The 17,960-nt window shown below is 39.1% G+C and overlaps 1 protein-coding gene across 7 annotated transcripts in view; it reads right to left on the bottom strand.

The window, feature by feature from the left end:
- LOC145283792 (clathrin interactor 1-like) overlaps positions 1–17,960 on the bottom strand; it is a 546,043-nt gene that overhangs the window by 356,748 nt on the left and 171,335 nt on the right. For 6 of the 7 annotated variants that reach the window (XM_080132873.1, XM_080132871.1, XM_080132868.1 and 3 more), the window contains exons 4-5: positions 8,140–8,271; positions 3,174–3,363 (exon numbers count right to left, since the gene is read on the bottom strand). In XM_080132873.1, the coding sequence (XP_079988999.1) occupies positions 3,174–3,363; positions 8,140–8,271 (322 nt within the window). The remainder of the gene's footprint in view (positions 1–3,173; positions 3,364–8,139; positions 8,272–17,960) is intronic. The other variant, XM_080132872.1, reaches the window with a different exon arrangement.

Consider the following 17,960-nt stretch of genomic DNA (forward strand, 5'->3'; position numbering starts at 1 on the left):
ATAAAAATGTGGGAGTCAATAATGAAAGAATTCCCCAGTTTTAAATGTAGGAAGAAATTAGGTAACTACAAACCACTGACAGCGCACCTGAGCGGAGTAGAGTGCCCTCTACCAAAACTCTGATAGCGTGCATGAGCTGCGACCATCGACAAAACCAGCAGGGATTCCAAAGTCAATCCCTGAGCCATTATTAAAAAAGAAAAAGAATGAAAAAAAAAAACAAATATCAAAAGTGCAAATATTTTTCTGATTGTTTATGATTTGTGAGAAAGAGAAAATGAGCAAGTAGTTTAAAGGGTGTATGAGCCCTCCTTTAATAGTGAACTGAACATAGTTATCTTTTCTCAGTTGCATGCACATAGATTAAGTCATAGAGAAGTACCGAACATGAAAAAAAAAAAAATGAAAAAGGGAACATGTTTTGCATGCCAGTTGTAGAGAAGAACTGAAAATAAAGGGAAAACAAGAAACTGTTTTGCATGTACATGATTTAGTCACCTCAATAGTAAAGTGAAAAAAAGTTTATCAATTGAAAAAATGCATGTGTAGGCGAATATAAAAATCCATGACTCATGAGCTGTGGAAGGTTATAATATCATGGGTGCATGTTTAGTTATTGAATAAGTGCCATTTTCTCTGATGATAAGAATTATGAACTACATACAGGTACTTATGCACGCATACATACTACATTATAATATATACAGCAGTACAACCAGAACCATTGGACCAGAACATTTTCGCATGCTAAATGGACAATTTTTGTCAGTTGCTTTTTATTGACTGATTGTAGAATTACTAGTTTCGGGTCAGGCTTCTGGTGCAGGTCGCATATATGCCAATTATGACTAATTGACGTGAAAGAAAGGGGCGGATATGATGAGATCCCTGGTGACACCAGATGATCTTGCTTTTCAAATAGAGGAAGAGAAGATGGGAGAGGATGAGGTATGGTTGGGGGGGGGGCCATGCTGACACTTGGTCAAGGAAAAACAGATGTTTATGAAAAATGTCCAGAAGAAATAAAATATTTCAATGGGAAATAAATAGTTATCGCTTATCACATCAGTGCCGGGGTGGGATTTTTAAGAGAAAGACAAATGACTACACATATATCAACAACGGAAAGGTTTTTAAAATCTCTGTTGAGCGAGATGAAGAATGGGGTGAGTGGTCGCTGCCAGGCATTGTTCGACCGGGGTGACTAATAACTCCTAATTACATGATAAGTTAACACCTCAGTGCAATGAGGGTTAAAAATTGGTATAAATAAAGCCGAGAGGAGGAGTAGAAATTAGGGAAACCGAGAGAGGGAGGAAATTCAAAAGAAAAAGGGAGTACAAATTAATAGAGAATGAAGAGAAAGAGAGAAAGGGAAGAGAAAAGAAAGAATAACTCTAAAAAGGTAGAGGGAGGAATTTCTGATTTGATAAAAACTATTGGCTTTTTAGAGTTAGAGTCTTTTTACTGACTGGCATCGAGACGTCCACATCGCTCTCGCCCCGCTTGGGGTGGGGTGGGGGAGAAACCCTCATAAGAGCTAAGTTGGAAAGCTCTTGTTCTTAGCTGGGAAACTAATTAGAGAAACTTAAGTTATACAACCTGCATCATGAAGCTTGAATCAAAGAACTCGACTATAAACAAGTGTAAAACGATTTGTTTCGTTATATAAAAATGTCCCAGAGTTTTTCCTTGTTTCTCGATTGCCGGCCTGAATGAGATGCAGTTTATTTCAGGTATGCCCTGACGGCAGATGATGAAAGAGATAGACTGGATCCAGCATGAAGCCAGAGTGACGGCCGAAATCGACAATGTTGCCACACGGACTTAGGGTCATGCACATTTCGCGTGCCCTGAGCAGCAGAAAGATATTTTCCAGTGACCAGTGAGAGTCTGGTCACTCTTGAGGGGTCCACCACTAGACAAGTAAGAATGTAGCCCTGCTGAGTTGCATCTATGGTCCTGTGAGCTGGGAGCGACGAACACGGCCAGAAGTACATCACAAGTATGCTCCCGTGAACCAGGATAGTGACGGATGCGGCCCGGCCCTCGGACAGAGAGGGTGTTAGGGTTATATTATAAAATGATACAAAGGCATCTAGAACATTGCTGAAATCATCAGGCATAGGTTCATCTAAAAATATGGCATTGTTTGTAAGGAAGCTAATGTACAGAATGTTTCTTTTGCAATATTTTAAGTTTGCATAGTGAACATCATCTTTCAGTATTTTTTTTTTTTTACTGAGGACATAAAAGCATATTCTGACAACAAATTGAAATAGCAGTTTTTAATTGTTATGAAGAGTGTAAGCAGGTTAAGCTGTGAAGGTGATTAATCAAAAATAGCTCTATGGTAAAAAAAAAAAAACTTAACATGACTAAGTGCTATTTGAAAGAAACTAAAGTATATAAAAACTGGGAGGAAAAAGGGCAAATTGGCTGTCAAAATTAAATAGTGATTTAGAAACTTAATTGCTATCGATGACAAACTGAAAATCTGGCAATTTTACAAATTAAATATAAAAAAAAATCTATTTACATGTACATGATATACTCTTTGACATTTCTTTTTGATCGGCTAAGCTTGTTATCATATCAGCTAGTTATTGAATCATTTAAGAAATAAACTTTTAAAAACTGTTGATAACTGTTGTCCATGTAATTGTGAAAAATGTTGAATCAAAATCAAAAAAATAAAATCAAGAATAAGCTAGATCAGATACTAGAAGTATTAGAAACACTTGTATTGAAAAAGAAGTAATGATCATATAGCAGGTGTTTAAAATATGTTAAGATTATACAAGCTGGAAGAGTTTTTCAAAGAATTATATGATAACTATCAAAGCAATTTGGGATATAATTTTGTAAATTTAAATGAAAATTTGTCAATAAAGTGTACTAAAAATCTTAATGAAGGGATTGGATTAAAAATATACAAATAAATCATCACGGTTCCTAACATCACTAATGAAAATTTAGCTAGTTATATTGATTTACTGTAAAGCCACTGAACTAAGATCTATAAAAAATGCATAATTAAAAAAAAATTATTTAAATACTTTTTTATTGAAAAAGTCTTTAATGTTAGAGATAACAAATATTTTGCTATCCTCAAAAATCTAAAAGCCTGGCATTATGATTAGTGTTATTGCACAAGGAGAATAATGTCTTACCTATAGTCTATTACATCATCTATATTTTTCTTGCCATGTGCTCGGTACCAAAAATCCTTTACTTTATCTATTGCTTCACTTGCAACTGACTTCTTGCCTCTATCCCATTCATCAATATCATCTAACCTGCCACTTTGGGATGAAGTAGTTGAACCCTGATTAGAACGAGCATCCTCATCATAACGATCACCTGGAAATAAAAAGACACCAGTTTTAAAGATACAGTAAAAAAAATAAGTGGTTAACTAATGTTAGTAAAATCATCATCATTAGGTTTCCAGCCTCATTGGATAGAATCATGCCATTTCAATAAAAGAAAATAAAACAGTTATACAAAAAAAAAAACACAAATTAGGTTTTAAAACTATCTGCTTGAAGACTTTGCTAAAAATAACAGAAAGAGTTTGATGAAATAAATTTTGTATTGTAATTTTGGGGGATTTTTCTTGTATTGAAAAGTTCTAAAATGTTTCTGTAGAGTTGAATGTAATAATCAAAGAAGAAAGCGCCCGCGTGTGTGTGTATATTATGCGGCTATACAACTTACCTTCAGATGGGATCTGAGAGAACGTGAAATTAAAGATGGCAGCCATGGATTTATAAGGTGTAGTATCGTGGAATTCCACTGCACACGTATGCAAATGGAATGGGGTCAGTTTTCTAATAAAATGCCTGTTGGCAGAGGCAGTTGGGAGAACACGTGCTGGAAGTTGAGAGAGAAAGTTGACAGTGATGAATTCTAGCTGAACTTTTGCTTATTGTATTTCTTTTATTTTGCTGTTTACCATTTAATTGCAGTTTCGTTACTATTAAGTACAGCACAATCATGTTGACACACCGGTTCTCGCCAGATCACCGAAGTTAAGCAACGTTGAGCCTGGCCAGTACCAGATGAGTGACCATTTGAGAAGGCTGGGTGCTGTATATACCTTCTGGGAAGGTTGGGAGTGGGGCCAGCACCCTAACCCTGTAAAAAGAACTCCTCGCTACAAAAACATCTACCAAAATGTTGCAGATGGCCTGTGCCCCTCCAGGAGCTCAAGGGCTATGGATGGATCATTACTATTAAAAGAACTCCTTTTCATTTCTACACTATATATGAACCATCATAAAAAATTCCGAAACTATTTTGGCGTTTGAATACGTTGAAAACTGCAGTAAAATATATGATCTTAGAAATCTTCATATAGAAACAAAACTTTTGATCCTTCTGGTAAAATTCAACTTTTGTTTTTATTTGAAGATAAGATATTGAAAATATTACTAAACACTAAATAATCTTTAAGGTAAAAAAGCTAAGGGGAGAGAGGGTGCACTAGGACAGATAACAGGGAGGCAGTAAGCAAATAGCATATGCAAACTTATAACTATTCAGATACAAGGTGAAGGCAATTATGCAAATTTAGGATAGTCTGTAAAAAACAAAAAAAAAAACAAAAAAAAAACAAAAAACAAAAAAAAAAAAACAAAAAAAAGAAAAAAAGAAAACAGATGGATGTTTTGCTTTAGAGACTTGTTTTTGTTGCCATGCCGTTTGCCATGTTTTGAATGTATTACAAGGTATTATTGTAAATTAACACTTGGTATTATTGTAAATTAACACTTGGTATTATTGTAAATTAACACTTTCTGATAAATAATTCCTCCACCTCCCAAAAATTTGAGATTCCAACTTTTTTGTGTGTGTGAACAGTATGAAAAGCTTAAGAAAAAAAAAAGGGCTACTAATATGAAAAAAGAAAAAAAAAAAAAATGACCAAATAACAAAAGAAAAATGCAAAAAAAAAAACAAACAAATACAGTAAAACCCCAGGATACGGCCTTAAAAATTAGTAACAAAATACAGTAAAGTATACAATACAAATGCACATAATCAAATAACATTATAAATAACACCATAAGGCGGGGCAAATACCGTAACCAGGTGCCGGAAAAACATCGTATTACACATCGTAACCTGAAGAAAAAAAACTTATCCCATGGCCACCGTATCTGGGGGTTCTACTGTACGAACAAAAAGAAAAATATAACAAAAAATAAACGAAAACAAAAAAAATAAAAAACAACAAAAAATAAACAATAAATAAATAAAACTAAAATAAAATAAATTAATTATTCTGGAATTTAGAGTGGGAAATTAATTTCACATAAACTTAATGTAAAATAAGCCACCATTTCTGGGCCATTCTACTTTTTTAGGGCAGTTAATTTTTTTTTTTTTTTTTCTATAGGAAATAAATTATGGGGGAAGGGCCCATTTTCTTTTCTTTTTACGATTGTGTGGTTTTAAAACAGTGTTAGGTAGGGATTCTACTCAGACTTAAGTTTAGTGATTTTTTTTATTAGGTGGAAAAGCCTGTCACTCCTACCTAGGGTTAAAGGTAGGATTAAAAGTTTTTTGGGAGGCACTTGTTACTCTGATGTAAAGTTAGTAGTACAGTGCGTTCAAGGAGAGGCACTTTTAAGAGGTGGGCTTGTCATTCGAACTTAGAGTTAGTGGAAGGGTAAATTATTTTTATACTAACTTTTCAGTTTGAAAAAATATCAATGTTTTTGGAGGTCTACCTGCTCAAAAAGGACAGAATGACTGAAAAAAGGAAAGAATGACTGAGATTAATTTACATTAAATTTATATGTGAAACTGATCTTCCACTCTAAATTATTTTCTTTTGTTTTTAGTTTTTCTCATGTGAAGACTTTTAAAAATAGAATCTTATGTTTTTTTATTTGTTGCTAGAAAGTCATTTCTGACTAAAATTAAAGTTTTAAAGTTGAGTATATTGGAAAACTAGTATTTCTCGAAGGATCCACTTTTCTAAAAGAACCACATTAAGTTGAATTTTAAGCAAAAAAAAAAAAAATTTTTTTTTCATGTAAACAAAGTTTTTTAAGTGAGTAAACGATTTAGCAGCAGCTATTTCTGATGAATAATCAGTGTTAAGTTTTAGCAAACAATCAACATACCATCAAAAATCCAATATGGTAATTAGAAAATCCAAGATGACCACCATGGCATAATTCATAGAAAGTATTAACAAAATATGGCTTGCAGAAAGAGATATAGCTTGCAAAAAGAAATATGGCTTGCAAAAAGAAATATGGCTTGCAAAAAGAAATATGGCTTGCAAAAAGAAATATGGCTTGCAAAAAGAAATATGGCTTGCAAAAAGAAATTTTGTAGAGATTGCAATTATGTTTTCAAGCACATTAAACTATGGCCCATCATTAAAAATTTTAGCAAGATTTCTTAATTTTGCTATTTTTCTAATCAGTCCATGAACTTTGACTCAATATATTCAGTTGTTGAACAGAATATTGTGAATTTTCCAGCTCACTGAATTTTTTTTAAACTAAATGATTTGTAGCAAATTTTCCCATTAATTGAAGAATGTATCCATATGCATGTTTCCATATGCATGTTTAAGTCAGTTTACTGTGCAAAAGTTCCACCAGCTAATGCTAATATTTAAAATTTGAGAATTACAAGGATGCAAAATTTAACCTGCAACAAAATAATAGAAGATATTTAATTTTATTCTTAATCCTATTATTTGAAAATATTTTAAAATAGGGGGATTCATCATTTGGCCCCATTGCATTACTAGACATAATATATATGTATTATTGGGATACATCAGACTACTGTTCTCATCTTGAGTGTGATTTTCACATATCTGTCGAGGTAACCTCCGACCTTCAGGTGTATCTTGTTGAACTCGGGAAGTTGGACAGAATTTTGAGCGGAACTCTTTATTTACTTCACAGGGGTAGCAGACTCTTGTTCCGTCATCCAGGACTGAATAGAGGTCCTAAGTAATTCACAATTGTATTTTTTGGTCGCCTATATTGAGGATTGAACCTTCAACCTTCAGAAGAATATCACTTTTTACAATTGATTTTTCCAAGTACTCTAACCACTGCATCACGTGGCTTGCGGACATAATATAAATACAATTTAAAAAAGGAGTTTAGTATACTTTTACAGCTTGTAAAAAAAAAAAAAAAAATACAAAGAAACAAAAAATACAAAGAATACAAAAAAAATATAAATATATACCGGAAAACATCTGAAAATCATAAAACATCAAAACTTCATAAGAAAAATACACAAAATTATATTCGAAATACTAATTCTAATATTAAAAAAAAGAAAAAAAGGTATTTATACAAGGAAGATACAAGGCAATGTTTTTAATAGTATTTTATGTTTAATTTAATATATAAAATTGCCAGATTTTCAGAGTTTGTCATTGATAGTAATTAAGTTTCTAAATCACTATTTAATTCTGACTAGCTAATTTACCTTTTTCTTTGCCAGTATTTTATATGGAAATCTTTAGCAAAGTAAAACCATCTTCCATCCATTTTTTATTCCATTTGTCTAATTCTACTATTAATACAAAAGTGAATGCAATTTATTTGATTTTTAATCAATTTTCTGTTACTGCTTAAAACAAAGTTTGTCACAAATATTGGCAAAAAAAATGAAACCTTTATTTTATTTAAACCATGAATTAAATAGATATTAAAATGTAAAAATCTGCAATTTACTCATTTAAAGTCAGACATAATTGAGTTTTAAAAAACAGAAAATTACTGAAAATTTTTATTTCCTTTTTCCAAATTCTCCAAATTGTTATAAGAATATATAATCTTCTAGATTCTAACTTAAAAGTTAATGAACGCATAAATTTTATATAGATATACATATACTTTAATTATACTCCAGAGCAAAAAAAATATTCTGTATATATTCACTATTACAACTTAGCATAATCACATGGATATGTTAGACAAGAAACCAGAGACAAATATTAAAATTTAAAACAACTAATTGAAAAAAGATGAGGATGACCATAAAATGCTTTCAGCATAATTTAGAAATATAGTTACATTTTTCTAAAACTGTGAAAACTTACAAAAATGGGAAATTAAAATTGATAATGAAACAAAATATTTGACTTACTATATTTATGTCCATGATTGTCACTTGCCATTCCAATGTATTTGTCCTTTGTCTTCTTGGCCTTTTTCCTTTCATCTCTAAGTTTATCATCATCTTGAATAAAGTCAATCAATTCTTTACATTTTTGTCGCACTGAAAAAGTTATAAGCATTGTTAGTCCAGTGGGTTGGAAGTATATATATTAGGGGTATAAATGTTCATCAAAGCAACAGTGGGTTGGAAGTATTTATATTAGGGGTATAAAAGTTCATCAAAGCATGATTCATGGAAGTACTTTCAATCAGACACAGGAATGCAACTCTACAGTGATGTGAGAGGCTGAATCTTGGTAGAGAGCACAGAACAAGTTAGAAATTCTTTTTTGTATGCAGTCAGAGAGAGAGGCTAGTGGTTAGTGCATCAGTCTAGATGTGTCAACAATACTCAAAGCGAGGGCAAATGGTGGCTTTATAGAGATACAAGATACCGGTTTTGTAGTCTAATAGAGGTAGCATACCTTCTTTGCAGCAGATTTGGAAACATTCTATGCATTTATTCCAAAGAATATTGCCAGCCAGAGAATATTAGGCTAAAGAGTTTGAGCATTGGACTCTTATAAATGGTGTTATCAGTCATGACAATCGGTGCTTTCTTATAGTTGTCTATGGAGAGGAATTCATCTTAATAGCATTAAATCCATTTTTGGCCTCATTCTATTTCAAACTGGATGTTGTTTTTTAACAATTCAGTCATTGCTTCATGAGTTGACATTCAATGTGCCTTCATGTTAAAAATAGAGCATGGTGTCATCAGCAAATACACTCATCTCAGACAGGAGTGTATTGGCGAGGTCGTTTATGAAAATTAGAAATTATATAGGTCAAAGTATCAATCCTTGGGACACACTAGTATTCATATGATGCAATTTAAATGTATAGCCATCAAGAATGACTTGAACCTTCCTTTTAGCCGAGAAAGATCTGATCATATAAAACATTCTTCCATTAATATTGTACAAATTGACTTATCTAAGAAACTTACATGCCAGGCTTTGTTTTGGAGATATCACTTGCCTTATTCAATGTGTGGTGTATACATTCACATCATTAGAACATTAGCAGTAAAATGAGATGGTTTAAGTCCATACTGTGAGTTAGATAAAAGCTTAATATTTCCTAAGTGCTGAACTATCACTATATTTATTAGGAATTTACCAATTTTAGCAAAGAGCGAGAGTAATAAAATTATTACTACAGGTTAGTACTTAGAGTTTTGGAAAACTAGTATCATAGTGAATTTTTCAGCTAAGCAAGATTCTGCAAAGAGTTATAGAGTTTGGAGAGAATATAGATCAGCTTACCAAAGCATTTTTTTATTTTTTTTTTTTTACATAGGGGTCACCACTTATCAAGGCCCAAAGGCCACTCAGGGATAAGGGTTATTGTGTGTACAGTAATCAATGAGATAGTATTGTAGTAATCATTAGTATTGGGGGTTTTGATAGAGTGTCTTACTTAAGGGGGTGGTTTGTCAGGAGTTTGTTTATGTTGGACTTGAAGACGTCCAAGTTGTAGTCAGTTGGGAAACAGGCAAGCGGCAAAGAGTTCCACTAGCGTGCAGTTCTAAGAAAGAAGCTTTGCTCATGGAATCTACGTTTGGATTTAGGCACAGATAAAGAGTGGGGAAAATTATTGACAGTAGTTTCAGCCAAACGGGTGTTTCTCGTGAAAGATTGGCGAGGGGGGACGAGAGATTGGAGTTCAGACGAGCACCTGCCATGGAAATAATGATAAAATAAAGACAGGCTAGCAACGTCTCTTCTGTGGGAGAGAGGTTGCAGGGAAGAGAAAAGGGCATCCCTCACTAAACCACGAAGTCTATTTTGTACTCTGTCAAGACAGGATAGGCTGTTTTTAGCAGCTCCTGCCCAGATGTAGCAGCAGTACTCCATCCTTGGATGTACTTGGCTTTTATACAGATAGAAAATTGCATCAGTAGTGAGATATCTTCTGGAGCGGTAGAAGGATCCCACCATTTTTCCAGCGTCCCTGGCAACAGATTTGATGTACGTGTTCCATTTCAGATCAGGAGTAAAGGTCAAGCCCAGAAGCTTGTCAAAACAGAGCCTCCTCAAGACGAGAGCCATCCATTTCAATTGATGCTAGATGGGGATCAGAGCGTTGATGATGTAAAGATAGAAGCTTGGTTTTGGATGCATTAAAAGTAACCAGCCACCTCTTTCCCCATTGTACCACACGTTCGAGATCAGAGGAGAGAGAATTAGAGAGAACTTTGTCATTTACGGCCTTTGATGTGTTGCCATAGATGATCGTGTCATCAGCATAGATGTCAACGAATGATTAAAGTATGTGTTTTGGGAGATCATTGATGTAGATCAGGAAGAGAGTTGGGCCCAGGATGGACCCCTGGGGGACTCCAGCATTAATGCTGTGGGCCTCTGATTTCTGCCCATCAACCACTACTCTTGTGAACCTATCAGAGAGAAATGATTTAATGATTGAGAAAACATTTCCAGTAATACCGTAGCTGGGAATCTTGTGAAGTAGGCCCTTATGCCATACCTTATCGAAGGCCTTCGATATGTCAAGAGCAATTGCCCTGGAAAGGAAACCTTTGTCAAGAGATTCACTAATCCTATGTGATATAACTGTTAGTACATCTGCGGTAGATCTTGCAGAGCGGAAACCATATTGCATGTCGTTAAGAAGGTTGTTTCCATTGAGGTGGTTGACTACTTCTTTATTTTATATGGATTCCAACAACTTACTCATGACACACAGGAGACTTATTGGTCTGTACTGAGTGGGAGATGACTTTTCACCTGAATTCTTAAATACAGGGCATACTGATGAGGTTTTCCAGGGTGTTGGAAAGCACTTCTCCTTAAGGCAACGCTTAAAGTGTTTTGTAAGTATGGGGGCAAGTTCTGGTTGGAGCTTTTTCAGCACTATAACTGGAATGCTGTCAGGGCCAGTTGCTTTACTGGAATCAAGGTTTTTGATTAGCTTGGCGACCTCACGCACAGATATTTGTATGTTGCATAGCGTGTTGTCTGTTATAGGAAGAAATACAGGGAGTTGATGGTCATTGTCACATAGGGTAGAATTAGCTGCAAAGTTCTTGGCAAATATTCTGGCCTTGTCTGATGCTGACGAGATGACCTCAGGTCCATTGATGATAGTTGGGATAGAACGCATGCTTTTGTTCAAGATCCTGTTTGCTATTTGCCAGAACTGGTGTGAACCAAGCCACTGCTCAGCTACTTTGGATTTAACAGCATATAGCTCTCTTGCATGTTTTATTACTCTTTTACAGTGGTTGCTGGCAGTCCTGAAAGTAGCTTTAGTCTCAGTACATCTATTACATTGGTAGCTATGGAAAAAGTGATTTCTGTGTGCGATGGCAGCAGCACATTCAGGGGAGAACAATGGCTGGCTGTTAGGTTTTTGTTGGAATTTTTTGGATGGTATGAATCAGTCTATGCCTACGGTCAGGTCTGATACTATAGAGGACACATCCTTTTTAAACATGGAATGCAGAGGTAGATTAGATATGAATGTACGGAAGCTATCCCAGTCAGCCATAGAGTATCGATATACAGTACGGTGGAGAGGTATGTCTGAAGACTTATTACATTTCATTTTTATCTTAACTGATACAACGGAGTGGTCAGAGGATCCCAGAGGAGATAGAACAGAACATGAACACAGCTCAGGGGAAGTTGTGAGGAAAAGGTCTAGAAGGCTTGCATATTGACTGGGTGTATCGGGCACACGGGTGGGTTCGTGAACAATCTGGGTTAGGTCATAGGCAATGGTAAAATCATGACAAAACCCCCCCTCGTCATCGGTTTTATTTGAGTGGGTCAGCCATTCCACATTACGGACATTGAAGTCACCGCAAATGTGAATGTTAGCTGAAGGATGAGCAGACAGGATGTGGTCAATTTTCTCAGATATACTCTTAAAGATAGTAACTCCACTGTTGTGGGGGCGATAGAGGGCAAATATAAATGCAGTGGTGTAAGCTAGTGCAACTCGGAAGCACATATAAGGTAAATTAGAGTCTTCTCTGGAGATATCCCTACCACACGGAAAGCACTCTTTGATGTAGGCACATATTCCATGCCCATGGCAATCTTGGGGGTCAGATTTAGATGTTAAGTTGGAGTATCCTTTAATTATGAATTCGTCTAGAGAAGTGCTTGGCCCTATGTCAGTTTCATTTAGAAAGAATAAGTCCGGTTTCGTCTCCTGTAATTGTGCTTCAACCTCTGGAAGGTTGGAACGTAGACCCCTGATGTTGGAGAAGGAGACCTGGTAATAGGGGTCTACGCTGGAGGATGGGGTTCTAGGTTTACTTGTGTTTCTTTTTTGGAGATTTGTCATGATTGTTGAGCTTTTGGGGTTTGTGGAGCAGGAGAGAAAATAAGAGAGAAAAAGACAAATTTTTTTTTTGTTGTTTTGTGGCACATGATAAGGTAAAGCCGTAACAATTACCCACTAGTATGGCATCGAGAGGCCCTACCAGAAACTACTGTATAGTCCAGAATCCGTTCACCAAATGGCATTACAGCAGCCCCGGTACTTTGCACCTGCTGATAGGACAGCCTCCTTGGTGGTTAATCCAAGGTTCGGGTCCCTGACTATCAGGCGGGTAACATCAGCCCAGATGAAACATTTACCTCCAGCACCCTTACTAGTGACATGACACAAGGATAGACATAGAAACAGAAATTTTCCGACATCTCAGGCTACTCTTTACAAAGTACTACCGACCTGGAAAGCAGCTTTTTCTTCACCCTTTGTCAGAAAAATCATTCATTGGAAATGAGGACTGAAGGACAAAAAAAGGAGAAGTGAGAGTTACTGGAGCTGCCGATAACACATCCACATGCATTATCTACTCTCCATTGCGGAAAAAAAAAAAAAGGTGAGAAATACTTATTAATATCTACTTAGTATAAGTCCGTTGCCCCATTCCCGGCTTAGGAGAGTACTGTCGCGGCTTGGCCGCTAACAAACAACAACAACAACAACGACGGCATTACAAACGACCAGCAATTAATAGACTCTACCAAAAATCAGCAGTAGCAAGTAAACAACAACAACAACAACGACGGCATTACAAACGACCAGCAATTAATAGACTCTACCAAAATCAGCAGTAGCAAGTAAACAACAACAACAACAACGACGGCATTACAAACGACCAGCAATTAATAGACTCTACCAAAATCAGCAGTAGCAAGTAAACAACAACAACAACAACAACGACAGCATTACAAACGAACAGCAATTAATAGACTCTACCAAAATCATCAGCAGCAGCAATGTCGGCGGCTGTCACGTGATTTCAGGGCTCCGTTGTAGAAAAGAAATTTAAAAAAAACATCTTTTCTACAACAATAACAAAAACAACAAACTTTAATTTCCTGAAAAAAACTTTGAAATACAAACAACGAAATCCTTCAGCATCGACTGCTCGTAAAGAACACATCCGGGAATTAATATTAACTGTTGTTTATAAATAGAAACAATTTCCTGCCCGTCCCCGGTATCTAGCAGCCCTCTGAATATTTTCGGCGATATTTTCGCCGCTCGTTGGCTTGGTTCTCATGCAAAGCTCCGCACTTGCTCACGGTTCCCTAACCGTTCGACGCTCGCGCAATCACTGTGACTCCAGTCTCACCACTGTAGCAGTCCAGTCCACTACCACTACAGTGGCTCCGGTCTCCACGCCGTAGAAGTCCACTACCACTACAGTGGCTCCTCCATGTCGTCTGTACCTTTCATACACTGACTTCTTCCTTCAGTGTCAGTCCGATCCGAGCGTCCGTCCGTACTTGATGAACACTGAACCCTCAGTGTTGCTAATTCGTTCGTCTGTACCTCTCATACACTGACTTCTTCCTTCAGTGTCAGTCCGATCCGAGCGTCCGTCCGTGCTTGATGAACACTGAACCCTCAGTGTTGCTAATTCGTTCGTCTGTACCTTTCATACACTGACTTCTTCCTTCAGTGTCAGTCCGATCCGAGCGTCCGTCCGTACTTGATGAACACTGAACCCTCAGTGTTGCCAATTCGCCGTCCGTACCTCTCATACACTGACACCGTACTCAGTGTCCGTCCGATCTGAGCGCCTGTCCGTACCTGATGAACACTGAACCCTCAGTGTTGCCAATTCGCCGTCCGTACCTCTCATACACTGACTTCTTCCTTCAGTGTCAGTCCGATCCGAGCGTCCGTCCGTACTTGATGAACACTGAACCCTCAGTGTTGCTAATTCGTTCGTCTGTACCTCTCATACACTGACTTCTTCCTTCAGTGTCAGTCCGATCCGAGCGTCCGTCCGTACTTGATGAACACTGAACCCTCAGTGTTTGCTAATTCGTTCGTCTGTACCTCTCATACACTGACTTCTTCCTTCAGTGTCAGTCCGATCCGAGCGCCCGTCCGTACCTAGTGGATGCTGAAAACTCAGTGTTGCCAATTGTCCGTCCGTTCCTCTCATAGCCTGAGGCTAACGTATCAGTAACATCTCAGTCGGACCCAAGTCAAACAATCACCCGCATCAGTTACCACGCCGATTCCTCCGACGTCATTCCAGCTTACGGCGAACCGACAAGCATCCCCCTTACCGAATACACCGGCGACGGATCCCGGACCAGCATCGCCCAGTGAACAAATTTGCATTTGCCACCCTTTCGTTTGTTTAAATAAAAGGCGAATCTTCGTCTTTAAACTAAACCACCAGAGTTTGTCATTTCTTCTTTGTCCTGTTGTTTCATTCCTTGTCCTTGTGTCTGATATATATTTAGTTGCACGGTCAGTTGGCTAACCACCTTCAGGCCTCCCCGCAACAAGTGGTGACCCCGACGTGATAATACAGACACAGGCTTGGAAAAATAGACAGGCAGAGAAGATGGCAGAAAGCACAGAGCCGGAGATTAACTTTTCTGCCCCGCTGGTCCAGTTACCGCCTTACAATCCAGTGAACCCCAGGAGTTGGTTCATCCAGCTCGAAGCAATTTTTGCAGCCCGGAGGGTCGTTCGCCAGGACTCGAAATACGCCTCAGTGGTGCAGGCACTACCTCCATCTATGGTAGAAGAAGTAGAGGACATCCTCCTCAACACTCCAGAGCAACTCCCATATACCTGCCTTAAGGAAGCAATCCTCAAGCGAACCGGCCGTTCAGACGAGGATCTCATCAGAGACCTATTTTCGAATGTGACTCTCGGGGACAGAACCCCATCCCAGCTCCTGCGACTGATGAAGAGCCGACTCGGCAACAACAGCATGGCAGAGCCCATTCTCCGCGGTCTTTGGTTGGATCGGCTTCCGCAAAACATTACCCAGGTCCTGGCACTAGTACCCGTAGAGACGCCCCTGGAAATAGTGGCAGACTCGGCCGACAAAGTATACTCACAGGCACACCAACGGATACATCATGTCGAGAGTGACCCCGGGCACCGCTCACGACGATTGGAAGACGAACTTACTCGACTGCGAGCAGAGCTGAGAGAGCTCAAACTCTCCCTACGCCAGAGACAACGTAGCCCAATACCCCACACCCGGAACCGAAGCCGTACTCGCTCCCCAAGCCGAGGACAAAGGAACCTCCCAGGCACATGTTGGTACCACCAATCCTTCGGTGACCGGGCCCAAAAATGCCAACCTCCTTGCAATTACAATAAGGCCCAGGGAAACGAATAAACCGACAGACAGCGACGACTACTCCTGTCGGGACACATCCACACAGTCGTCTTTTCTATGTGTGGGACCGTAATAACAGTCTCAAATTCTTAGTGGACACCGGCGCCGCTATCAGTGTTATACCACCCACCAACAGACCCACCCTGAAACCCACCTCCTTTCAACTTCGAGCGGCAAATGGATCAACCATACAAACCTTCGGCAACAAGGAACTAACCCTCAACCTCAACCTCAGGCGGGATTTCAAATGGTCATTTACATTGGCCGATGTGAAAACACCATTACTCGGTGCCGATTTCCTGGCCTATTACAACCTGTCCGTCCACATGAGGACAAGGACCCTGTCTGACGGCGTGACCTCGATAAAAATCATAGGAACCCCTTCAAGCCTCAACACGACGGGAATCAGCGTGGCAACACAACACGATCCACGGTACGCAACCATCCTGCACCGGTACAAGGACCTAACTCAGCCCATTAAATCTACCGATGCAGGGGAACACCAGACGCAACACCACATTAAGACGACCGGACAACCAGCATTTTCCCGACCCAGAAGACTACCTCCACACAAACTAGCTTACGCCAAGAAAGCATTTGAAGAGATGTTGGCGGACAACACCATCCGCCCATCGGACAGCCCATATGCTTCACCACTGCACCTGGTACCCAAACCGAACGGCGAGTTCCGTATATGCGTGGACTATCGGAAACTAAATTCATCCACGGTCCCCGACCGGTACCCCGTTCCTCACATCCATGACTTCGCCGCCGGCCTACAGGGAGCCAGAATTTTTTCGAAAATAGACCTGACTAAGGCCTACTATCAGGTCCCAGTGGCCTCAGAGGACATCCCAAAGACAGCAGTGACAACTCCCTTTGGACTCTTTGAGTTTACCAAAATGCCTTTCGGATTACGCAACGCAGCCCAAACATTTCAGAGACTCATAGACGAAGTCTTGCGTGGACTACCTTACGTCTATGCTTACATTGACGACATCCTGGTGGCTAGCAGAGATGCTGACCTACACGAGAAACATCTGGATGAAGTGTTCCGCCGCCTAGCACATTACGACCTCCGGATCAACCCAGACAAATGCGAATTCGGAGCACAACACATTGACTTTTTAGGCCATCACACCGACGCTCGTGGAATCACCCCTCTGCCAGAGAAAGTAGAAGCTATCCAGAATTTTCCGGTACCCACATCAATCAAGCAGCTGCGACGTTTCCTGGGAATGATAAATTTTTACCGAAGATTCATCCCAGGATGCTCAAGTCTCCTCACCCCTCTGACGAATATCATACAGAGAAAAAACAAACCCATCTCTCTGGAAGGCGACCAGCTGAAGTCCTTCCACACAGCAAAAGCATCACTGGCTAACTTCACGAAATTAGCACACCTTGACCAGGACGTCCGAACGCGGATATTCCTCACGACAGACGCTTCAGACACTGGAGTCGGGGCCGTGGTAGAACAAGAAATCGATAATCAGCGAAGTCCAATCGCATTCTTCTCAGCTAAATTATCGTCGGCACAGTCGAGGTACAGCACCTTCTCAAAAGAACTCCTGGCAATATACCTTGCCATCAAGCACTTCCGGCACCTATTGGAAGGAAGACATTTCACGGTTCTTACAGATCACAAACCGTTAACAACCTCCCTGTCAAACAACTCTGACAAGTATTCGACACGCGAAATCAGGCATTTGGACTACATTTCGCAGTTCACGTCCGACATCCAATACGTGAAAGGAAGAGACAATGCTGTTGCCGACGCCCTGTCCCGCTCTGACGTCAACTCTATTGAAGACGGCCCACTCAGCCAAGAGATGATAGCGACAGCTCAGGAATCCGACACAACCCTCCCTGAGGCCTTAGAAAACACATCTCTGCAACTAAAGGAATTTCCGGCACCGTTCAGCAGTAAGACCTTGTACTGCGACACAAAGTTGAGCAATCCCAGGCCCTACGTACCACCGGCACTAAGGAAACAAATCTTCAACCACTTTCATGGATTATCACACCCCAGCAAACGGGCAACCGTTAAACTTATCGCTGACCGTTTCGTCTGGCCTAACATGAACTTCGATGTCCGGAACTGG

Source organism: Euprymna scolopes, chromosome 8 (assembly GCF_053919585.1).
Source record: "Euprymna scolopes isolate OS-2025 chromosome 8, ASM5391958v1, whole genome shotgun sequence".
In the NCBI taxonomy this organism is placed as follows: Eukaryota; Metazoa; Mollusca; class Cephalopoda; order Sepiida; family Sepiolidae; genus Euprymna; species Euprymna scolopes.